General features: G+C 34.0%; 2 protein-coding genes across 2 annotated transcripts in view; one reads left to right on the forward strand and one right to left on the reverse strand.

Moving 5' to 3' along the window:
* Positions 1 to 2314: 2314 nt before the first annotated feature.
* Positions 2315 to 20505, forward strand: LOC144374826 (axin interactor, dorsalization-associated protein-like; the record flags this gene model as incomplete). Its single annotated transcript, XM_078037589.1, has 5 exons — positions 2315 to 2373; positions 2632 to 2738; positions 17693 to 17815; positions 19438 to 19560; positions 20369 to 20505. Coding segments are annotated over 5 exons (534 nt in total), but the record flags the coding sequence as incomplete, so codon positions are not given.
* A 4001-nt stretch (positions 20506 to 24506) lies between these two features.
* The window catches only part of LOC144374827 (transport and Golgi organization protein 1 homolog), an 82441-nt gene continuing 81283 nt past the window's right edge, over positions 24507 to 25664 (reverse strand). Inside the window, exon 29 of the mRNA XM_078037590.1 lies at positions 24507 to 25311. Coding sequence (XP_077893716.1) covers positions 25034 to 25311 — 278 coding nt within the window. The 3' untranslated portion in view covers positions 24507 to 25033. The remainder of the gene's footprint in view (positions 25312 to 25664) is intronic.

Below are 25664 nucleotides of genomic sequence, written 5' to 3' on the forward strand. Positions count from 1 at the left end.
TACAACCCCAGCCCTTTTATTGTTTTATTTTTATTTTGAGACAGGGTCTCCCTACGTTGCTTAGGCAGATGAACTTCTAGTCCTCCTGACTCAGGCTTTTGGTACCTGGGATTACAGACACATGCCACCATAACAGGATCAGCTTTTAAAAATTATTGTTATATACATTTTTAATGGTTGATTTTTTTGCTCATTTCATTAAACTCTTATTACAATATGATCATTTCTGTGTGTTTGTTTCTGGTATGAGTGAGACATGATCTTTTTGTTACCTGCTCCCCATTCTTGGTATCTATTCCATTGTTGTGTAAGTGATCAATATTTATTAATATTACTTATTAATATTGAGTTGATTTAATAGTTTAGTAACAATGATCATGCAGAAGTATAGAAAAGATGTTCTTGTATTAAAAAATAAACAGTTCTTCTTAGTGAGATAAGAAATATTAGGATTCTAGTCAACTAGATCAAAAAGGTCATGGAGAGAGTGAATGTCCATTTTAGATTTTCCCTTGCCATTTTGTATACATTTATTTAGGCTGTAATTCTCTCAATAGCCTGTAAAGGAAGTAGCATTCTCATTTTAGAACTGGGGAGATTAGAGTATTTATGTAAATGTTCAAGTTATTGTTGTAATTGTAGGGCTAGGTTTTGGTTTAAACCTTCTACTTTGATCTCCTGCTGCTTCCCCTTTGCTTGTCAGACTTAAGTTCCCACAGTCCTTTCTGTGCCTTGAATAAGGCAAACTGTTTCCTACTTGGAACCTTTGTTGTTGCTCCAGCCTGTTCTTTAATACCTGGGAAGCCTTATGCTAGAGCCACTTATGGATGATTCCTCTTATCTCAGGTCTTGGCTCAAATGTCTTCTTACAGTTTAGTTTTGAAAGGCACCCTGTCTACCTTAGCTACTCTACCAGGTTCTCTCTGCTTTTACACAGCATCCTGCTTGTATCCTTCATACCACTAATCACATCTTACATTATCTTGTTTATTTGTTGGCATATTTATTGTCTACTTTTCCTTAGTAAGGTCTAAGGTCCAAATATGAGTTCTTGATTACTGTGTATCTTTAGCACCTAAAACAGTGATTGGAACATTGTGAGTACTCGGTATGCATTTGTTGAGAAGAAGAAAGAGATAAAGGATGAAAAAGAGCTAAAGGGAGAGAGAATAAGAGTGAGTAATGAGAATCTGGGTACAAGTTTCCAACTTCTTTCTCACTGTATGATTGACTCCTATTGGAATAAGTTATGTAATTACAACCTGTTCTTTTTGAATTTCCTTATTTAGGAACCCAATATGCCATACTCCTTTTAACTGAAATCTGCAAGACTCCAAAATTAAAGTCTGAGTAATTAGAGTAAAAACCATGGGTTGCCCAATTAATAATGCTAAATATTCACCTTGAAATCATTGCAGGTAGTCACTAGGAACCCATAAATTGGGAAATGAAACAATAAATTTCATAAAATACTTTTCCAGATACAGATAGAATTGTAGAACATCTGTCTATAGGCTTACATGCCAGAAAGTAATCAACCAGGACACAAGAGGTGATAGCATTATGTTGTTTGATGACTTCCCTGAGGAGAAAGTCTGCTGTGTGTGTGTGTGTGTGTGTATGTGTATGTGTGTGTACACACGTGTAAATATATATATATATATATATATATATACACAAACACACACACACACACATATATATATATATACACAAACACATATATATATATGCATGTATATATGTGTGCACACATATACAATAAATTTCATCATAAAAGGAATATTGGAATTATAACCTTGCTGCTACAAACCTTACCAGTGTGATAAGTATTGAGGGAAATCTATTTAGGATAAAGAATAAGATGTGATTATCTATTTCTCTTTAATTAGTCATCTTCACTATCAATCTTTTAATTAAAATACTTCAGGAGAAGAGGTATTCTCTTTCACTGGTACCCCATATCACCTAGGACCTTGTACATTGGAGAACTATTTTATGGTTCATTTTCTATGAGGGCTCTGAGACTCTCCTTGGAGATCTTACAGTACTCTGAAAATACTGGTACCTGCAGTCCACTATGGACATTTTTATTTTGCTAAGACACTCAGTAGTCAATTGCAGAGTCTTAAAATGATAGTGAAGCTCGGAATTTAAAATACATATATTAATGTGTGCTTAATACACTATAAAATATGATTAAAAGTATCAATTTAAGATATAACATATAAGACTAACTAATATATAAGTCTTACATAACATGTAAGACTAAGATATAAGACTATTGTTTGTCTATGTCTTTATTCTAGTCCTAAAAAATATTCTCACATATAATAAAGAATTTCCATTTGATGTTCAGCCTAGCCCATTAAGGTAAATAAATAAGCATCCATATTTTGTCTTCTGATTTTATTATCTATTTTATGCCTGTTTTTCAAATATTTCTGTATTTTTTTCCCTATCAAATTTGGTATTGGTGATATGACTGGTAGCAATGAGATGATTGACATTGACATTTATATCAACATCAACCTAATAATCAGCATCTTATCTGGGAAGTTAGTGGCTATGAGGGTTAGCTGGTGTATTAAGTGGAGTAGCTCACTAATTTTTCTGTCCTTTTTTATATAGGAGAATTTTAGCCCCTGGTGAGGAAGAGCATTTGGAATTTGAAGAAGATGAAGAAGAAGGTGGTGCTGGAGCAGGGTCTCCTAATTCTTTTCCTGCTAGAGTGCCTGGTGGGTACAAAAAATGTACATTATATAATTCAAGGTCAGGTGTTTGAAACTTACTTTTGTATTTGTTAGTCACGGGTAAAACATCTCCAGGTTTGCCAATCTTAAGCAAATTATCATGGCCATTCTGTTAGCGGTAGCTATCGGTTTATTGTGAAAGTATCTTACTATTTGTGTCAGGGATCCTCAAAACATCCCATGTTTAGAGATTGGCTAGGAATACCCACAGGACTCAGCATATAGCTGTACTCACAGTTGTATTCTGAGTCATTACAACAAGAAAACACAAGAACAAAATCAGCAAAGGGTAAAGGCACACAGGCAAATTCCAGAGGAAACCAAACTTCTAAGAGTCCTCTCCCAGCAGAGTCAAATATGTACTTGATTCTCTCAACATTCTTTCACACCTGTAAAATGAAAAAATATTGTCTATTGGGGAAGCACTGTAGAGATTCAGTGCACAAGACACTTATTGGGGTTAGCGTGAACCAAAACTACAGACTCCAGGAAGAAAGCAAGTGTTCAGCACAAACCATATTGTTTGCATGGACGATTTAGGCACAGTGATCTTCTTAACAGGGCATGATGGGAATCCTGCTGAAATCCAGGTTCCCAGATGCTAGCCATAGACCAACATTGTAAGTAGGCTTTCTAGAGTAACTGTTTGCTATGTTAATTCTTTTCTTTATATATCTAGCTGTTCTTTAAATAATCATATATGATTGTGAAACCTGGACCTGGAGGAATAGATACTAAACAGTTGCCCTTAACAGGGAAATAAAGAATACATAGCAAGTCCTTTTTATTTTTGGAAGATCTTGACAAGGTTGTAAAATACCCTAGTCAAGCACCCTGAGTAAGTTATTTGCCTCTTCTACTTCTATACTTTCTTCTGTTCTTATACAGTGCACAGTTTTTACTTCTGATGAATTAGTTCATTTTTGGAAGTGTAGAAATAGCACTGTACTATTGTGATGCATTTTTTTAAAAGACTCTATGCTTTATGGTATAATTAAATATAATATACATATCATCCAGAAAACTTCATAATTAAAGTCATATTCCAGTAATTTAAATACTCTTTGGTAGAAGACGTTTGAAATATAAACAGTATAGGCTTAGACCAATAAGATACCTGCGCTTTTGAGTCTAACATCTGCCAATCAGTAGTTAAGTGACTGTACTTAATTCTTTATAAAAGGAGATGTTGACAATGTCTAATTCATAGGGTTACAATGAAAATTAGGCACCACATACAAATCATTTGGCATTATACTTTTCATTTGCTGGGGTAGTGGTGGCTACTGTATTTTCATTATCACCTATAAATGATGCTAACAGTCCTACACCATAGGATTATTAGAAAAATTACAATCACTATAAAATGTTATTGTTAGTGTTTCTTTGGTACAAGGTAATTATTTCCAATCTGCTTGTCTTTATGAATAAAGAGCTATATTTTACTTGTTATATTTGTAGGAAATTCAAGATTGCTGAGATGATGAGGTAAATAAATTTGCTAAAATTTTTCTGCATTTTTTATTTCCTTTTTAAACCACATGCTGTAATTGAAATAGATTCCAGTTCTATAAATTTCTGGGTTTGGTTATTTGTTCACTAGTTATACTTCTGTAGCAAACAAGATCCTTAAAGCGGATGATGTAAGTCATGAAATGGACAAGTCTTTATGGGGTTCAGGTTGCTGAGTTGAAAAGAAACTCTGTAAATTAAGTCTATTTGCTATGAAAGATTAAGCCCAAAATAATTAGATTTTTTTATTCTGATATAGCATTTTGGTATTTTATTTCAGAGATACAGAAAGCTCACTAAACCTTTCTATTCCATGAATTATTTTCCTCAAAGTAAGAAAGAGTACATATAGTTCAATTGGCTATATTTGATTTTTGATCATATTTTTCAGGGTCTGTGTCATTATAAAATTGAAAATGTCATTGAAGGACAATTTGACCTTTAACTTAATTGTAGAATGGGAAAAAAATGTTATACTGTGGACATCCAAGATTTCATTCATGATAAGGCTGTTGTGTCTACATTATCATGGCAGGGTGCTTCTAAGAATTATAACATTTTTATTACCTTTATTTTATGTAATTTATATAATTGTAAGTTTGTTGTACTTTTTTTTTTGGTACTGAGGATTTAACACAGGGGTACTTTACCAGTGAGCCACATCCTCAGCCCTTTTTATTTTTTATTTTGAGACAGGATTTCACTTAGTTGCTTAGGGCCTCACTTAGTTGCTGAGATTAGTCTTAAACTTGGGATCCTCCTGCCTCAGCCTCCCAAGTCACCTGGATTCCAGGCTTGTGCTATAGCATCTAGCTTATTGTGAGCTTTTTAAAAAAAGATTTATTAAGGTGTCCCTTATATATATAAAAGGCATCTTTTTTAATGTACAGCTTTATAAGTTTTGACAAACACACATGGTAAACACTACTACTGTTAAGCTAATGAGATAAAGTATAATATATGAATATGGTATGATCAAGAGTAGTTTATTCCCATTTAAAATCAAAAATGGATTTTTATCCAACCTTTCTTGAAAAGAATAAAAAATTGTTGAACCTTTCTTTGACATTATTATCATTTTCAAAGCCTTCAATTCTCATAAGACAGTAACTTTTTTGTACTGCTTTAAACACTAACTGGCTTAAGTCCAAATAGTAGTTTAATTTTCTTAAGGTAATCTCAGATTTCATTTAAATAGAGGATAAAAATTTATAACCTATTATTTATTACCTGAAAATTTATTTATCATGTTGAATATTAAAGCTTCTAAATGATAAACCAAAGTAATACAAATTTTAAAAAAATAGCTGGCCAGGATTATATGCTTATAATCCTAGCTACTTGAGAAATTGAGGCAGGAGGATTGCAAGTTTGAGGCCAGTGGGGGCAACTTAGAGAGACTTTGTCTCAAAATAGAAAGAACTAGGGATGTAGCTCAGTGGTAGGGTGCTTGCCTCACCTGTGTGAAGCCCTACATTCATTCCTAGTACCACATGCACAAATAGCCATGTCACAATTTTAGACAAAATTTTAAAAAACGTTTCTGAGTGACCTAAACATAAGCCTAGCAATCTCAACATTATTCTAGATTTGTATTGGTTATTCATCTTTTATATAGTCTTAGATATGTACAAAAATGTTTTTTTGAAACTCAAAATGAAGAGTGAATCTTACTTCTTTAATATCAAACCTGTACTTGTTTCTTTCCTGCATAAATATTCAATTCTGAGTTGAACTTGAGAGTTAAGCAAATATGTATTTCATTTTCAGCTAAAGTGCAGTTTTTTTCTTACCCATGCATATAGGAAGTTGAAAACTGCAACAAAATATTTATTGCTGTTCCATGAATATTAGGGCATCCTTATTTCACAGAATTTCAGGATATATTTAGGGTTAAACAGTAAATACCACCAAAGTGTGCAGATAGACTCTGGCTCTCCGAGCACATCCTTTCTCTCAAAGTCTCAAATTCTCAGACTGAGCCAAACAGTCAGAGCCAGAGTCCCTCATCCAGTCATGTACTTATATTGAAAGGAAAGGAAAATACCATTCAATGTTATCTGGTAGTTCTCCTAGCTGTTTTTCAATAGTTTTAAGGCTTGTTAATATTCTATTACTCTCAAGCAGTTTTGAAAGATTTATTTTTTATAATTTGTTTCTACATGTTTGTTTGTAGTACTGGGGATTGAAGTCAGGGATGCTCTACCACCTAGCTACATCCCCAGCTCTTTGATTTATTTTTTTATTTTGAAACAGGGTTTTGCTAAGTTGCCCACGCTGGCCTCTCTTGCTTTAACTTGCCAAGTTGTTGGGATTACAGGCATGCAGCACTATGTCTGGCTCAGTTTTGTTTTGTTTGTTTTGTTTTTTAATCCATGAATCTTGTCACTTGAAGTCAAAAGGTTTTCTCCAGAGCTTTGCAGAAATTGGTTCATAGGAAATGTCTATTGAGTAGGCTCTTCATCAAGGCTCTAAGCAACATCTGGCCTGCTTTTTCTTTCTTTTTTTTAAAAGAGAGAGTGAGAGAGGAGAGAGAGAGAATTTTAATATTTATTTTTCAGTTATTGGCGGACACAACATCTTTGTTTGTATGTGGTGCTGAGGATCGAACCCGGGCCGCAGGCATGCCAGGCGAGCGGGCTACCGCTTGAGCCACATCCCCAGCCCCAGGCCTGCTTTTTCTTGAAAGTCCTCTGGCCACTCAAATTTTTAACCCAACACCTGTAGTAACTCCTCCTTGCATGCTAAATGGCATCTGTGTATGAAGCATATACCTACTGATTCATCTTAGGTTTTGTGAGAGTATTTATTATTTTTTTCCAGATATGATGGTGACACTTAAGAATTCAGCCATTATCCAAATCACATATTTCTGAACACAGAAAAATACATATTTCTAGTACCAGTCAATAAAGAAAATAAAAACAAGAATATACTCATATAACCTATATACAAACAACTTTAATAAAGTATAATTTTTGACAGACCTAGAAATATTATTGTTTGAATGCTAATGACCCTTAAGATTTTTATCAAACTTTTAATATAATTTCAAAGTGAATAAACTTCTTATGATTTTACTCTTTATCTTGAAAGGTTGGAGCAGTTCCTCAACTACTAATCAGTTACCAACCAAAAGAAATTGTGCATGTGTTTTCATATTTTCACACAATTTGTATGTGTGTACAAATTGCAGATGTGCAGTACAAATTGCAAAATTTTTCTCTTGCTAGATTTTTAATACCCATTTCATGTTTTGTGCCATTTACAAATGTTATGACCAAATAATGATTTGACAATACCATTAATTTAAATTATGTTAAAATTATCCCAAAATAATAGAAAATATTATTTTATATATATCTTTTTTATTGGATTTTAAAATTACAAAGAAATGTGCACTTAAAAAATGTGTGTGACAGACTTTGAATTGGTAGTATCAAACATCTGAATTTAATTGCAAGTATGATAAATCTAAAACAAAGAAGACATAAATATATAATCACACACATATGATAATGCTTAGTTTACATTTTAGATATCAGGTCCATCTCTGTCCTAAAAGTATGGACAACAAATTTTGTACTCCTTATTCATGACATTTAATTCACCAAGCACCAAGGCAAAATGAAGACTGACTCACCTCTTATTGAAGTAAATGCCTGTGACAAACATTTGTACAATATCATGTAAAAAGCAAATTCAAATCAGTGTTTTAAAAAAATATAATCTTTGGTAATTTTCCTCTTTTAATGTTCTTACCTAGACAATAATGTACTATTTTGGAACAAAGACTGTCATGCCATTTCCAATTTTGGACTAGAAATTGTCGTTATGGTATGATATGAGATATAAACAATAGAAATTTTTAAAAAGCAAATATAAAAAGTTGAAAGAAAAGAATGACTTCCTCTTCTGCATGTGAGGACAGGGCCTTAAGGATCCCACTGACCTTCATATCCATGTCACTCCAGACTCATCCTCGGGTTGGTGGTCCTTTTATTGTCTGATTCTCCATGATCTCTATGGCTACACAGAGACTATTGAATGTGAGGCCATCCTACTTGATACTTAGACCTTCATTTTTCTCAGCACCCTCTTGGAACAAAGAAGTTATGGGCGGGGGTGGTGGTGAGGGGCTTCAGATGTTCTCCCATTGTTTTTCTGTACCTGTTGCAGGTACAGTGGTGTTTCATTGCTCGGTCTGTGTCAGTGCTGTTGGGTGCCCAGCAGAGGCAGAGGCCTTACTTGCACAATTCCCTTTCCTCTCCACAGTGGCAGTGGCTGTAACATTCTTGGCTACGTCAGATGCTTTTACACAGTTTTTAAAACATTCTTAAACAAACTTGTCTATGTTTAACAAACAGCCATTTGGGGGATCCATAGCTACCTTCATAAATTGTTTTCCACAGATGAAGCACAATGAAATAGAGCAACTTAAGTTTTTACCCAAGTACCACCTGTTAATAAACAGTTTCCATCAACAAGATGGACTTTTTGGTATCCCCTATTACAGTAGTGTGGTAAAATAGTTCCAAACCTTCCAATTCATTGTCATTATTTTATAAGAGTTGTCTTTAGGTTTAGGCTTAGAATCTTCCTCTCACAGAAAATCACACTGAATTCAGTAATTCCTTCCAACTCTTTTTGACACCAGTGAGAGCATGCTTGCTCTGGTTGGTGCATAAGAGGTGGTTGGGGGCAGATAAGTCAGAAAAAGACGTGCTTTCTGTGTTCAGTACAACTTGGGGCTCACCAGCTACCAATGGCTTCCTTTGTCTTGCAGTAAAAACTGAAAGTGGAATTAACCAAATGAACACAGTCCTGCTGCTCACTGCTATATGAGTGTTAAAGACCTATCATATTGCTATCTGGGCTACTCAGTCTCTGTCCATTCCTGTGAATGTGCACTGCTCAGTGTACAAAGTTCAAATGTTACTCTTTTTTAATCAATCCCTTACTTGGGAGTTCTTAGTGACAGCTCAATAACATCCCTGGGATGTTATTGAAAACTTGGTTTGGACAGCTGTAGCCATTTAGAGTTTTCCATATTTAAAAGTATGAGGCACAAATAGTGGCCTCACAAAAATGTCTATATTCTAATCCTGGGAACCTGTGACTGTTATGTTTACATGGCAAAAGGAACTTTGCAGAAGCTTGAGATGGGGAGGTTCTCCTGCAGTTCCTTTTAAGGCTTTAGGGACAATTAAAATAAAAATGTTAAAATGAGACATGATGGTTAAAAGCATGGACTCTGTAGCCAAACTGCTGTGTGATTATGGATAATTTGTTTTTCTATGCCTCACTTTTCACCTCTGAAAAATAGAACTAAACTATTGTTGTGAGGATTAGATGAGAGGAGTAGGATAGTATGTGGCACAACACAAATACTCACAAGTGTTAGCTGTTTCTTATTTACATAGCAGTTCCATGTGGAAGAACATTTCTTCTGAACTATGCTCTAGATCTGAGAGCAGATGATTTAGCTGGAATAGCACAGTTTACACTGGATTGTGTGTAGTGATTTCTTTCTTATCCTTGTTAGTCTTCGAATTTTATGAATGTAGTTGACTTGTTCTCATATTACACTATGTAATTGGATATGTTAATTCTTCACTTAGAAATCTTCCTTTTAATGCATTGGCTCAATTTACAACTATCATGGTTTTACCTTTGATGCAAAAACATGCACCCTTTTTCATCTACCTGGGAGCTATATGTGGTATGGTATTATTCTAGTATTTGATCTTCTTTTATGTTTATTATTTCTTCACTCATTGATATAGATTCTCTAGCCATTTGTTTACTAGAGCATGATAACCTCTAGAACTGGAAATTCAGTCATTCATTCAATAAAATATTTCTTCAACAAAGATCTGTTTATTCCTTGTGCATACTACAAAAGGAACAGTTCCCACACCTTTCAGGATGCTTATTGTGTAGTCAGCAAGACAGAGCCAAAAGCACATGATTATGATTAGAGATGTGCACCAATGTTGTAGGTTGGCAAAAAAGAAGGGCTGAGGGAGTTCAATAAATCTGGCCAGATTTAGGACTCACTGAGTATGTAGGAGTTGACCATGTAAAGAGAGCACATCATAGAGCATTCTGAAACACCTTAAATAGGCACCTTTCTATGTAATCTATGATCTTAATTACAGTCAGCTTCCTTCATTATGGAACACAATGTTTGACATTCTACCTTGAATTAAACAAGAAATTCAGACTTGAAATCACTGCCTCCATATTAAATTATCTGAAGCATAATTATTACATTAAACCTTACTGTGTAATCTCAGGTAAAAAGATTGTTGGTAAGGAATGTAGCATCAGCCCTACCATTTCAACTGAAAGATCTAGATAATGACAGCTTTTAAAATTGACTCACCCCAAAGTAACAACAAGTTTAATATCAACTTGGCAAAAAATAATCTTAACATCAAAAAGACTTTTTGAAAGTTGTAAAGCAATCATCTTTTGAATGTCAAAACAGGTAGTAAAGAGGTAATACATAAAAGAGGTAACATTCTTGGGGGTTTTTGGGGGTGGGGTGGGTTATTTTTTGTCTTTTTTAGAACTGGGGTTCGATTCCAGGATTTTGCAAATGCAAGGCAGACACTTTGCCACTGAGCTACATCCCAACCCAACATTCTTAATGTATAAAGAAAAATTTTAATTGTAATAACCAAAGCAGAATACATGAGAGGAACAGACAATATGAGCAAGCGCGTGAGCGTGCACACACACACACACACACACACACATTTTAAAAATACCCGTTAAACATATAAAAAGATACTCAACTTTATTTTTAATAAAAACATAAATTAAAGCTACTGTTGGAGAGTCTTAGGGGAAATAGATACTTATTAATCACTGGTGGGAATAGAAAAATGGTACAGTTCCTTTGGAGGGGAATTGAGCATTCTCTAACAACATATAAGTACATATTTTTTCATTAGCAATCCCATTCCTGAGAATTTACTCTGAAGATGCACCCCCAAAATACAGGAAAAAGAGGGGAAAACATATGCATATACACAAGATTCTCTGTTTAGGTGTTTTTTATAATGATAAAAAGTTAGAAATAATGTAACTGCCAAATGAAGATTGACTGAATAAACATAGGATGCTGTGGAAAATAATTCAGAAAATCTCCCTGAACTAATGAGTGATTTTTCAAATTATTGTTAGCAGAATTTATCAAGGTAGTTCACATTAGCAGATTAAGGGGAAAGATTTCATAAAGTTGTCAACAATGCAGAAAAAGTTTTCAGTTAAATTTGAAATACAGCCTTGATTTTAAACAATTCTTGGCAAAGAACAGAAAAACATCCTTAACTTGATAAAACATGGCTACATGACATTTACAGCCCAAAATCGTTTAATGATGAATTTGAACAAAACAAGATTATCTATTACTTCTTTTCATCAGCATTGTTTTGGAAGCCCTAGCTACTGCACTAAGACAAGAAAATGAAATATAAAGGGGGGATGTTCTTTATTTGCATATTTATGAATATATAGAGAATATATGCAAAAACCTATTCATAACTCATTAATAAGATAATGCGGTTCCTGGATATAAAATCTGTACAGACAAATCAATTCTATCTCAAACAAGTAATAGTTGCTTAGAAAATGAACTATTATAATATTTATAGTAGTATTAAATAAATCAAGGACCTTATTATAAATTCAACAAAAGAAATATAAGAATTTTATGTAGAAAATAAACCTTTGTTGAAAAAATAAAAGAATATCAAAAGAAAATGAAACTGGAGCCATCTTGAAATTAGAGAAAAAGATGGAAGAGTGACTTAATAATTGTTATGGTTTGTGAGATGTTGAATTATACATTCTCTTTTACTTTTTTCATTTCTCTCAATTGAATTGTTTATGAGAATGCATTTTATAAAAACAGTGAAGTCATTATTCTTTTTTTCATTTGTTCATAATAGTTATTCTTGACATTAGATTCATTTGGACTAATTATAAATGCATGGAATATAATTTGCTCCAATTCAGTCCCTTCACCCTCCTCATCCTCCCTCCCACTGTTCCCTTTCATCCACTTTACTGATCTATTTATTTACATTTTTTAAAATTAGTATCTTATAGATATTCAAAATGATGAGTTTCATTATAGTATATTCACATATGTGCATTGAAAAGTTAGTTTGGGTTCATTCCACAGTTTTTCCCTACCCACTCCCCATTCCCTTCTTTTTCTTTTATTGATTTTATTTTTTTAATACACGACAATGGACTATTCTTATTACACATATAGAGCACAATTTTTTTATCTTTGTATAAAGTATGTTCACGCCAATTCACGTTATTCATGTACTTGGTTTTTTTTGCATTACAATTCTTATTACACATATATACCACAATTTTTCGTATCTCTCTATATAAAGTAGGTTGACACCCAATTTGTGTCTTCAGACATGTTCTTTGGATAATGATGTCCATCACATTCATTAGGAGGCTAATCCCCTGCCTTCTTCCTTTCCCTCACTCCCCTCTTCCCTATCTAGAATCCATCTATTCATCCCATGCTCCTCCTCCCTGCCCTATTATGAGTCAGCCTCCTTATATCAGAGAAAACATTTGGCATTTGTTTTGGGGGGATTGACTAACTTCACTTAGCATTATCTTCTCCAATGCCATCCATTTACCTGCAAATGCCATGATTTTATTCTCTTTTAAAAACGTTCATAGTGTATATATGCCACATTTTTTAAAATCCATTCATCCACTTAAGGGCATGTAGGTTGGCTCTACAGTTTAGCTATTGTGAATTGTGCTGCTATAAACATTGATGTGGCTGTGTCCCTGTAGTATGTTGTTTTTAAGTCCTTTGGGTATAGTCCAAGGAGAGGAATAGCTCGGTCAAATGGTGGTTCCATTCCCAGATTTTCAAAGAATCTCCATACTGCTTTCCAGATTGGCTGCACCAATTTGCAGTCCCACCAGCAATGTATGAGTGTGCCTTTTTCCCCACATCCTCTCCAATACTTATTGTTGTTTGTCTTCATAATAGCTGCCATTCTGACTGGAGTTGTATCTTAGTTTTGATTTGCATTTCTCTGATTGCTAGAGATGTTGAAAATTTTTTTCATATATTTGTTGATTGATTGTATATCCTCTTCTGAGAAGTGTTTGTTCAAGTCCTTGGCCCATTTTTTGATTGGGTTACTTGTTTTTTCAGTGCTTAGCTTTTGAGTTCTTTATATACCCTAGAGATTAGTGCTCTATCTGATGTGTGAGGGGTAAAAATTTTCTCCCAGGATGTAGGCTCTCTGTTCACCTCACAGATTGTTTTCTTTTGCTGACAAAAAAACTTTTTAGTTTGAATCCATCCCATTTATTGATTCCTGGTTTTAATTCTTGTGCCATAGGGGTCTTATTAAGAAAGTTGTGGTCTAACCCACATGATGAAGTTTAGGGCCTACTTTTTTCTTCTATTAGACGAAGAGTCTCTGGCTTAATTCCTAGGTCCTTGATCCATTTTGAGTTAAGTTTTGTGCATGGTGAGAGTTATGAGTTTAATTTCATTTTGTTGCATATGGATTTCCAGTTTTCCCAGCACCATTTGTTGAAAATGCTATCTTTTCTCCAGTGCATGTTTTTGGCACCTTTGTCTAAAATAAGATGATTTTAATTTTGTGGGTTAGTCTCTGTGTCCTCTATTCTGTACCATTGGCCTACCAGTCTGTTTTAGTGCTGAAACCATGCTGTTTTTGTTACTATTTCTGTGTAGTATAGTTTAAGGTCTCATATAGCAATACTCCCTGCTTCACTCTTCCTGCTAAGGATTTCTTTAGCTATTCTTGGTCTCTTATTTTTCCAGATGAATTTCATGATTGCTTTTTCTATTTCTATGAGGAATGCCATTGAGATTTTGATTGGAATTGCATTAAATCTATATAGCACTTTTGGTAGTATGGTCATTTTGATAATATTAATTCTGCCTATCCAAGAGCAAGGTCGATCTTTCCAGAAATAGTAAATGAATTCAGCAAAGGAGCAGGATATAAATCAATACCCATAAATCAAAGGCATTTCTGTATATCAGTGACAAAGCCTCTGAGAAGGAAATGAGGAAAACTACTCCATTCACAATAACCTCAAAAAAAAAAAATGATACTTGAAAATCAATGAAAGAAGTCAAAGATCTATACAATGAAAACTACAGAACCCTAAAGAGAGAAATCAAAGAAGATCTTAGAAGATGGAAAGATCTACACATTCCCTTCTTAAAAGGAGAAAGGGAGGAGGAGGGAGAGAGAGAGGGGGAAGGTGGGCAGGGTCAGATCAGAATATGATAGCCCAAAGGGTGAGGTTTTGGCCTGCTGAGAACTTCTAACTGAAGGAGATTGGAATCCCAAAAGCAACCTCAGCAGCAAAGCCTCTGCTCTCCTCCTGCCCTCCTGTCCGTTCACCCTTCTCTCCCAAAGCCAGTCATAAAACCTAGAAAGCTCTCTCTCTCTCTCTCTCTCTCTCTCTCTCTTTCTCTTTCCTTCCCTCCCTGCTATTCCCTTACTGTCCCCCTACCCTCCCTTACCCCTCCCTTACAAACCCTCATTCCAGACAGGACCTGCCTTAGGTCCAGAAGGAAAGAAAGCTATACAGAGAGGCCAAGAAGAATCTGACCAGACAGGGCTTGCTGGGACCCTGGCAGCCTTTTACCATTAGCTCACACCCCCTTTTCCAGTCATTTCTACATGGCCATACATTCTTCATGGAACATAAACAAAAAAACAGGAGTTTTCCCTGGATCTGTAGGTCTTTATTTCTGAAGGCTTTTAGGTCAAATAAAATTCTATTAAATAATTGTTATGATTTTTAAAATGTAAAGATATATACTAGTTCATAAATTAGAAGAAGCAGTTTATAAAGATAGACTCTTTCTGAAACTCATCTGAATTTTTATTGCAGTTCCTGGACCTTTTATACAGCTGTAGAATTAAGATACTGTATTAGTGGTAAGAGGATAAACAGTCCGGTAAGACAGAATAGAAAACTCAGAAAGTGATTGCCACATGATTTATGATTGAGGTGGGACTGCAGATCAGTGGTGGAAAATGTCAGTCTTTTTAATGAGTAGTGCTGAGACAATTGAGTATTTATGTGAAATTGAATAAAATTAAAGCTCCTACTATACACCGTAGTCAATAATTCTATGTGACATATAGAATTAAGTGTGAATGGCAAAACTATGCTTTCAAGATAATACCTTTATGATTTTGGAGTGGGGTAAGTTTTCTTAAATATGACATAAAAAGCACTGATTGTAAAGGAAGATATTAAGAAATTTGAATATTACTAGCAGTAAGTATTTATCATAATCAGAAGACACCATGGCAGAGAAAAGTCATTCTTAACATTCAAAACTAACACTTGGTGTTAGAAGTTAGCAATGGTTGCTATCTTTTGGAAGAGTGAATTGGATAGGGTGGGGGGAAGGACACTCCCAGGAGGCTGATCATATCTTTCCTAGATCTGATACTAGTTATACAGGTGTATTCACTTTGTGGAAGTTCAGCAAACTGTACTAACAATTTGTGCATTTTAAAATGTATATGCTCTACTTCAACAAAAAGTCTTTATAAAGGAAAACTACTAAGAAGCTATTTGTAAAACATTTGTCCAGCAAAATAATAGAGACCTCCTACAGCTCAATAAGATAGACATCTCAATAGAAAATCGAGCAAAATAATTGAACACACTTCAGAAAAGAGGAAATCATACATTTGATTTATTCTAAAAGGTGCTCAACCTTATTAATCTTCAGAGGAATGCAAATTAAAATGATTGATCTCTTTATACCAAAATTGGCTAACATGAAGAATCTGAGAAAACAGTACCTAGTGAGGATGTGGAGCAATGGGAACACTACTGCACTTGGGCTAGGAATAAACAGCCATGTACTACATAATAGAATAAACTTTTCTGCAGAAAAATTCATATATGATATACATACATATGAATATGTATGTATATATATAAATATAAATGTATACATATTCACATTTTTCATAAAATTTCAGAAGTGTTTCTTAACTTTCTGAAGTTCATCCCAGATGTCCAGGTACAAGCCCCTCTTCTAAAAGTACCCTCATTTGTCAATCAAAGAAGATGCATAAAAGGTATTATGTATATATTTAATGATATCAGCCTGAGCCCATTTAGGTTTGTTAATGCAACAGTGGAATGCAGCCTCCAGGCCTTCCTATTATTGCATTTGTCTGTATTGTCTTCATATTTGTTTAAATTAGAAAGTAATACATTTTTAACAGCACTGTTGAGGTACAATTTGCATTTCATAACATTTCCCTTCTGTAAGTATAAAATTCATCGATTTTTGACACCTCTATAGAGTTTTGCATCTGCCATCACTATACAAGTTCAGAACATTCCCATCACCTCCCAAAATTTCCTCAAGCCACATTTGCCATCAATCAAATGTGTATTTTCAAATGTAGTGTGTTGATTACTTCATGTATTTCAAATAACTCATCATTAAAAGTAGCATAACACATTGTTGAATAGAAACTTGAAAAACATCAACCAAAATCTTTTGTTAAGTGTATTTTGAGGTTCTGTATACATACTTGATTAAAATCAGCTTATTTGCATCTGTTCTCTATTGGTAGTTTCAAAAAAGGGAACATACTGAACAGTTGATTTCTTCCTTCATATGTTCTTGGTGGGTGAATGTTGTCATGTTGTTCTGGGTGGGTTTTAGTTTTAAAAATTTTAGTTGGTTTTGGAAAAAATGTTCAGTTATACAAATGGCCATTTTATATGTCAGTCTGTATAGTACTAATTTCTGAGGGAATAAATCATACAAAATAGAATGAAGAATAGAAGTTAGACTATATAGTTAAATTAAAACATAAATATCAAATTGTAAATTATTTTCTTTATTAGGAGTAACTAAAGAGAAGAATGTATTGATCAACTGTGATATTAAATGTCTCAGACTTTAGAACAGTATAACAAGTATTTTAAAAGCTTTTCTTGTCTTTGTTCTACCACTTCATATTAAGATGCTGAATATAATATAGAAGTACATATTGAATATAAATATTATGTGAGCATATTATACTTTTATGTATCATTGGGCTTCCTCAAGTGATGTTTTTAACATACTTTTATTATACATACTATATACTATTATTATAGAAATTATTATTTCTGCTTAAAGGTGATTGTATGGGTGGGAAATGCAGATATATTATGTGTAAATTTAAATATTTTTCTAAAAAAGTATAACATCAGATGTTCATGAATTTTGGAAATAAAAATACATAATGCCTAGCTAGTTCCTAAGAGGTAGGCTATATCTTCTGTTTGTCAAAGTATTTACTCTGCATTATTGGTGGAGCTAACTTTTATTGAGGTTTCTCTGTTGCCAGGTACTTTATTACCAAGGTTGCCATCAGAACCGGGAATGACATTACTCACTATCAGGATTGAGAAAATTGGTCTGAAAGACGCTGGACAGTGCATCGATCCCTATATTACAGTTAGTGTAAAGGGTAAATAACTGGCAAATTGCATTATGTTTTTTCTCATATGGGACAAAGTTTTTGACAGGGGATGATCTTGTATATGTGACAACTTACTTTAATGCATTCTATAATGAGGCAAAATCCTAGAAGAGATCATAACAGAACATAGTTCGAAAGACTTACAAAAAATATTTCCTACTTATACACTCACTTTTGCTTTTGAGTTTGTATAGATTTTTGCTCTTCAGATTCCATCTAACGTGCAGACTAAACATACACATTGTCCTTAAAAGCAGCTACAGCCTTCAGGATGTAGATTAACAATAGCACCCCTCACCTTCTCCTACCCAGTCTATATTCATTTCTCTCCACAAAGCCCCATGTCCTGTTTTCCCATCTCTCCTGCTTCAACCCCTTCTTCTTCCTGTGCTACTGAGGTATCTACTTAGGTGAGTCCTACAGAGGCAGATGAAAATCAGGGGACAGGGAAGTAGGGTGCGTCCATAACATCCATGCCCTGAAAGCAATCCCGTGGGATGATGATGTGATTAAGGAATAAATTATACCATTTTACAGAAATAACTATAGTTAGTACAAACGGCTTATTTTAATCTATAGTTTTGCACCAAAGGAACAGATTGGTGCTGAAATTAAATGGAGGAACTTTTATCAATTGACCACAAAGAAAAACATTTATTTAAAGAACAGAATCCACAGCACTAATACTGGTACACTTTTAAATTCCGATGTTACCAGTTATCAAATATATAGTATACTGGAAAATATTTACATTGTTTGATAGGCCATTTGTAAAACTGCATACTCATTCAGAAAGTATACTTAAAACACAAAAATATTTAATGATGTTGTAAATGTTAAATTACCTTTGCATATGTTAAACTGAAATATTTTTATGTAAATATTTTTTAATTATTAAATGTACTAAATTGTTTTTGAGCTTTTTGAGACACATAAATGAATAACACATAAACACTGAGGAGTTATTAAATGAGTCCATGTTGCATTTGACTAAACTGAGATTTTAAAAACCAGAAAATTAAAACTATATATAACGTACCATCTGGTTGTTGTAAATTCAGGGTATGTTGTAAACAGTATAACCAGAATTTATATATATGAAAAATTATTCATTAACAAAAGGGTTTTTGTTGGCTGTTCTCATCCATTTTTGGTTAACAGGGAAATTATGATAAGGTTAGGTTTAAAGGCTTTTCTAAATAAGTCATACTTGATCAAAGTTAGAAATTGGTGGCAGAGCTCCATTGTGGCAAATTAAATACTCCAGATTTTTTTTTTTTTGCATAGAAAAATATAGTGGGCTATTCCCTAAGAAAAACATGTTTGTTCTTTTTACCACTTCACTATGAAGATCAAGTTTTGTCCACTTGGCCATGTAAAGGCTTCCTTGTCCCCTTCATGAGGTCTCCTATCCAGTCTATATTCATTTCTCTCCACATACCCCATGAACTTCAACAACTGTCACATACTTGCTCACACCAAATAGGAATCTCTTAACCTGAGAATCTCCTCTCAGCTCTTTCCATGCCTCTTTAGGAACTGTAACCTTTGCAGTTTCTATATTTTCCGTCTGTATATGTGAATGCTCACAAGCAGAAACTTTTCTCCAGATCTGAATGGCATAGATTTAACTCCTGTGCAAGATACTCCTGTGGCTTCAAGAAAAGAAGATACATATGTTCATTTTAATGTGGACATTGAGCTCCAGAAGCATATTGAAAAATTAACCAAAGGTTTGTAATTATCAGTTACTGACTTCTTAAGGACACAGTACTTATCTGGGTTTGTGTTCATAGTGTACTTAACACAAGATCTTATGTCACATAGTTATGAATATTGACTTAAAGTCAAATCAATTTTTTTAAAATATGAGAATTAGCAGTTGCATTATCTAGTTGTGTAATAATGTGGTTAAATATTATTTGATAGGGAAGTTTTTCTCGTAATACAGAGTTAAGGAAGCAGGTTCCCTAATAATTACCTTAAGTCCTTTTAGGAACCTAATGATTACTTTCTAACAGTTAAATTATTTTTTTTCTTTCAATAAGATGCATTGGGTAAAAAGATACTATAACTGGCAGTTAGTTTGTAAGAATATGGAAAGGACAATCTGGGCGTGGTTGTTTCAGGAGGGAGAGAAATGATATAAGGTAGAATTTTTTTAAAAGGAACTCTTAAATTTCTATTCTATCTAATATAGGTGCTTATTGAAACCATTTTTATAGGTACTGCTGATACTTAAGTAACTTCTGTTTTTCTTGTGGTATTTAATATTTTATATTCTTTGGTAGTTTATGATTCTACCTGTGTACATAACTTACATTCTTGCTATACAATTTTGTTGTACTTTGTAGAATTAAATGATATGGAGAAATGTCACTCAGACATGCTAGTACCAGAGCTTGGAGTGACAGCCACAGTGAGTTATCAACAGTTGTGTCATCAGACTGTTTGACATGTTACTTTGTAAAATCATAGGCTTCTGGTGACACATAAGAAATGTGTGGTCTCTGGCTTATGTTGTTTGTTTTAATTCCTTAGGTGCAGCTATCTTCTTTGAATTCAAACACTACAAGCTTACAAAAAGGTTTACCAGCACCAAATGTTTTGCTTTCATGGAGATGGATGAGATTAAACCTGGGCCAACTGTAATAGAACTGTAAGTGATATACATATAGGATTCATACTGTTCTAATGGTTACTAGTTCATGTTTCTTCTTAGTCCCTCTTATCGAGAATGTAACATTGGAGTAGATCAATCATCAAAGTATTTTAAATCTATTGTGGTTACAGATACAAGAAACCCACTGACTTTAAAAGAAATTGCAGTTATTGACCAAGAAACCACTTTATCTTCATCTACATCAAACTTTGCACAAGGAATGATTCTGACATGAGTAATGTCTAATTTCTGTGAATTTTACCACTCAGTAGAAACCATCATAGCTCTGTGTAGCATATTCATCCTTCAGGAGGCAGGAAGTGAGCCGTACCTATAGGCCAGTGAGTCCATTGCAAAGCTGTACCACAGAACTAAAGTCCAGCACCTCATTGTTATGACTCCTTTGGATACAGGTTTATTGTAGATTTTGAAACTTGTTTTTACTTTCCTATTAATTGTGCAATTAATAGTCTGTTTCCTAATTTACCACTGTTCCTACCCTGCTTCCTGGAACAATATTGCTGTGGTAGGTATGCTCATCTTCAAACTTAATACAGCAATAAGAATGTGCTAGGATTTACACATTTGCTCACTTTTGCTCCAATATGGTCTTTTGATTTGAATTAACTTCAAACTTTTGAATTGAAGTGGGTAGGATAGTACCAGATTGCTTTGAAAGGAAATTGGATCAGTTATGTTCTGTCTTATAGGCTGTTCCTTAGAGCTGGCCTAAATTCACCCTCATCTGATAGTTCTACTTAGAAATAGTGTGCCTTGATCAGATCAATATCCTATATGGGAGTGTTCCCCAGATTGTAGCTGTGATTTTTTTTTCCAGATGACCAGATTGTTTTTCTGAAAGTGAGCACATTTTTAGTCATGTTGATTAGTTGTTCTACATCACATTGCTATTGTTTCTAGGGTTAACATTAATGATTCTAGGGTTAACATTAAAACCATCTCTCTCAGAATAATTACAAATTTTGGGGTGGGTTTACGTCTTCTAAATCATGTCATCTAAAAAATTGAGTCAGATGCTAATGAGATACTTTAGGAACAACTGCTGTTTTTCTGACAACTGATTGTGAAACCTTAAAACCTGCATACCTTGTCTTTATAAAGTGATGAGTATGAAAAATCTGGAAAGATATTTTATTTTCTTTAATATAGGTAGATATGACTGCCATTTATTTCCTATTTAGATATATTGACATTCATATAAAAATATGCAGGTCATTAGCCTATTATAATTTCACTATTTACATTACTTTTAACTTGATGAGACATAAATAAAACTTTCATAGTACACAAGGTGCATATTTGATACACAGAACATAAAGATTTGTGAGGAGCTTTTTTGTGGGTTACATGTAGAACCCACGTATTTTAATATTCACTATTTTAAATGAACAATGCATGAAGGGAATGCAATACTTGGCCTATTTTTAAACTAGTGTAAACCCTAATCATACCATCCGTTTGCTTTTTAAAACAAATAACAGTTGTTTTAGCCCTTGCACTTCAAGAGATCTAGTCTTTAATTTTTCAGTTGTCTGTTAGGTCAGTTTTGTTTACTAGACTCATAAAACTATATGAGCCTGAAAGAATTATCAACCAAATTTAGTCTTTTCTTTCATCTGGATTGGGTTAATTTCACAAGTGCAAAAATAGTTCAGTCTACAGTAGTTCTAGGAAATGAAGAATTTGCCTTAATAAAATGTTCACTCAACTGAAACTCTGAGTAGTCAAAATTTCCAGACTGTAAACTTCTCAAGAGAAGGGCCTCATCTTCTCCATGTCATGTAAACTTTCCAAGGTGCTTGGCAGCACTCTGTACCCTGTGGAGTACTCAGTACCTTTTTGTTTGATGTTACTGATGTTTGATGTTGCTCCCTTAAAATCTGCTATTAAAATGTAGCAAAACGGATACATTGTTCTTTCTGTTCTCTCATACTATAAAACATGTATATCAAAGTGATAATTTAAAAAAAAACAAACCTTTTTTTTTGGTTGTAGATGGACACAGTACCTTTATATTTATATGTGGTGCTGAGGATCAAACCCAGTGCCTCACATGCAACCCCAGCCCCTCAAAGTGATAATTTATATGAAGAAACATTTAGCATCCTTCACATAAGAATGCTTTTTTTAACCTCTATTTATTTATGTGGTGCTGAGGATTAAACCCAGGGCCTTGCCTGTGCCAGGCAAGTACTCTACCACTGAGCCACAACCCCAGCTTCCACCAAAGAATGGGGTTATATGAAAAAAAAGAGGATGCTTTGTATGAATGTCTTTCATCAGCATTAAACAAACTTAAATTGAACATTGTCATCAGCTTAGCTTTAATTCAGACCTGAATGACCAAACCTCCCCCCCCCCCAAAAAAAGGTGATTTTATCTTGAAGCAGTTAACACAAAGCAATCTGTATCTCACAAATTAGTTGTTTAAATTTACTTTCTAGTGTGGGAGGGGATGAGTTACTGGACAATAATTATAACTATAGCAATAATACTTTCAGGTTGAAACACTACTGCTTCACAAATGAAATGATTTTAGTAACTAAATTCAAACACAACTTGCTGGAGAGGACTTCTAAAACTTTTGAGATACAAAAGTATACTTGAATCAAGGGACAGTATTCTCTACACAACCTGTATATGGGCAGCTACCTTGGGCTTTGCTACAGAAGTGGTACAATCAATCAGATGGATGTAAGGAGAGGCAACTATGGGTGGGTTCAGAACTGCTCAGATAAACTACATAGAACGCATTATAACTTACTAATAGGATAAATACAAAAAAGGCTTTAGAGGGAAAACTACTGTTGCTTTGAATAAAATAATAAATCTGCCTTTTCTTGAAAATCTATCTTCCTAGCTGACATCACCTTTATTTAAATGCTATTTTAAAATTAGAAGTTAAGTAACTTCAGCATTACCTTGTGTCCTGTAGAGGTTGAAAGATACATTCAAAATGTGTTTGTGACTTAAATTTTATTTTACATGGTTAAAAATGGCATAAGCTATTATATGGTTTTCCTCTTACACACAGCTGCTGCTTCTAATATTAAATGGAGGTTATGTAGATAGAATTTGAGTCCTTTAGGAAGAATTCATTTTTATTCTGAGTTATCTTCAGTAGTTTAGAGATTTTGTTTCACAGAGATTTTGTTTCACACTGAAGCTTTTGCCCCTATTTTGAGAATACTTAGGGGACATAAAAAAACAATGATATGTTATGTTCTAGGTTTCAACAATCCTATTACTTTTTAGAATTTAAAAGAATGGAAGAATATGGTCTAGCAGTAAACAAAAGTATCAGGATTTTATAATTTTATTTAAATCTTAAACCTCTTAAAATGTACTGTTAAAATTGCCATAATTAAAATTACAATTCTGGAGAGCTAGTTCTTAGAAACATTGTTTTAAAGACAGTAGTTACAGATCCAGGACTTGCTTTAATTGTTTTTTAAATATGTTTGAGTATCTATCAAAAAAAAAGAATTTAATTCAGCCCGTAGTTGCTGAGTAAAGACATTATAAGCCTTAGAGTTTCATTCATTCTTAGAGGATTATACTTTTCTAATTTTTTTTATCATATTCCTTGAAAATCAGTGGGAAGGTATGGGAAAGAGAAGAGTGTGTTGTGTACATTTTTAAAAAGAAATTTCCTTATTTTTTATAGACACAACATACCACCTTATATTTTACTGTTACAATGCAATAATGGCAAAAGCAGTAGCTCTTGCTACTAATGTAAACTCATTCTCAGAAAAGCATTCTCACATGGACAGTGGTTAGAAAAAAGTACATAAATGTGCTACAAAAATAGAGCCACAAGACTTCTCACAAGTAAAAGAAATCCTCTGTAGAAGTCCATAGTTGACCAAGGTCCAGCCTCCTTAACAGTGAGCAACAGGGAATATGCTGCCAAGTCACTATCTTCAGTTCTGAGAGTGCTTCCCCAATGGCACAAAATCTCATGACGATCCAATGAATCAACAGACACTTGGGAAATATTAATAAACAATTTTTATGAACTATTACAACAAAGAACTTCAGCAAGAAGGAAAATGATGTTTATGATCTTTGAGTAAACATTTTTAGCCCAACAGTCTCTGCGACCAGATACTGAAAGAGAAAAAAAATCAAGCTTATAAAACACCATTTCTCTGTTATCAACTGGAATACACTAATAATAGGATAATGGAAATACATGTTCTTAAAGCATTTCCACAGGAAATGTCCATAATTATGACATTCTAAATCATTTAGCAATTGTATATGCTACATTAACTAAAACAAAGGTATTCCTTATTGCACATTTTTAAATTGGAAGGATACTCTAGCTTAAGTGGGGGATATTTAGGGGGAAAATATTTTGGCTCAAAATGTATACTGCGCCAAGGCAGCTTCATTCTGAAAACATAAACCATTTAAAATAAACTTTTATATTTTGAAGCCAATAATCCTTTAACTCTGACTAAGTGTCAGAGGTTAATTTTATGGGCCCTGTTTTTAAGGCCTGTGAACAGCCCTCACTACTCTTGAGAATTAGGTGGAGTTTCATCTTTAAAGCCTGAAGGCATTAAGTCTTTTGCAGCAGGTGGTGGCCCATAGTCTTGGGGACCATGAGTTGGAGGTGGTAATGGGGCACCAGGAATGAAGTACTCTCTTGGGCCAAATGAGCCTAAAGGTCTAAATGGTGCTGGTGCAGGTCCTGGAAAAAAATCACGAGGGTCAAAAGGCAAATCCCATTTTCCAGGTGTAACACCTGGTGCATATTCTCTGAAGCCTATTGGTGGACGCATACCAGGACCTGGAAAATAAAAAGGAAATTATGTAAATACCAGAAATTTCTGAACTAGGGTGATTTCAAGTATGTTAATATAGTCTTTAATTTCTCCCAAGCCTAGAACATCAGCTGGTGAACATCCTGACTTGCCAGATGAGGCAAACTGAGATGGAACAAGTTTAGGTTATAGCCTTTGACCAACCAGCCATGAAGCAACATATTAAGGATTTAACATGGCTCTACCTAGCTCCAGGCTTGTCTTTTTTCTTTCCCTACTCTATAATTGCAGAATTATTTCTATCTCACAAGAGCTCCATTTATATTTGGAAGTATTACCATGACAAGATGATAGATTATGAAATAAGAACTTTACTACA

Source organism: Ictidomys tridecemlineatus, unplaced genomic scaffold (genome assembly GCF_052094955.1).
Source record: "Ictidomys tridecemlineatus isolate mIctTri1 unplaced genomic scaffold, mIctTri1.hap1 Scaffold_90, whole genome shotgun sequence".
Taxonomy (NCBI): Eukaryota; Metazoa; Chordata; class Mammalia; order Rodentia; family Sciuridae; genus Ictidomys; species Ictidomys tridecemlineatus.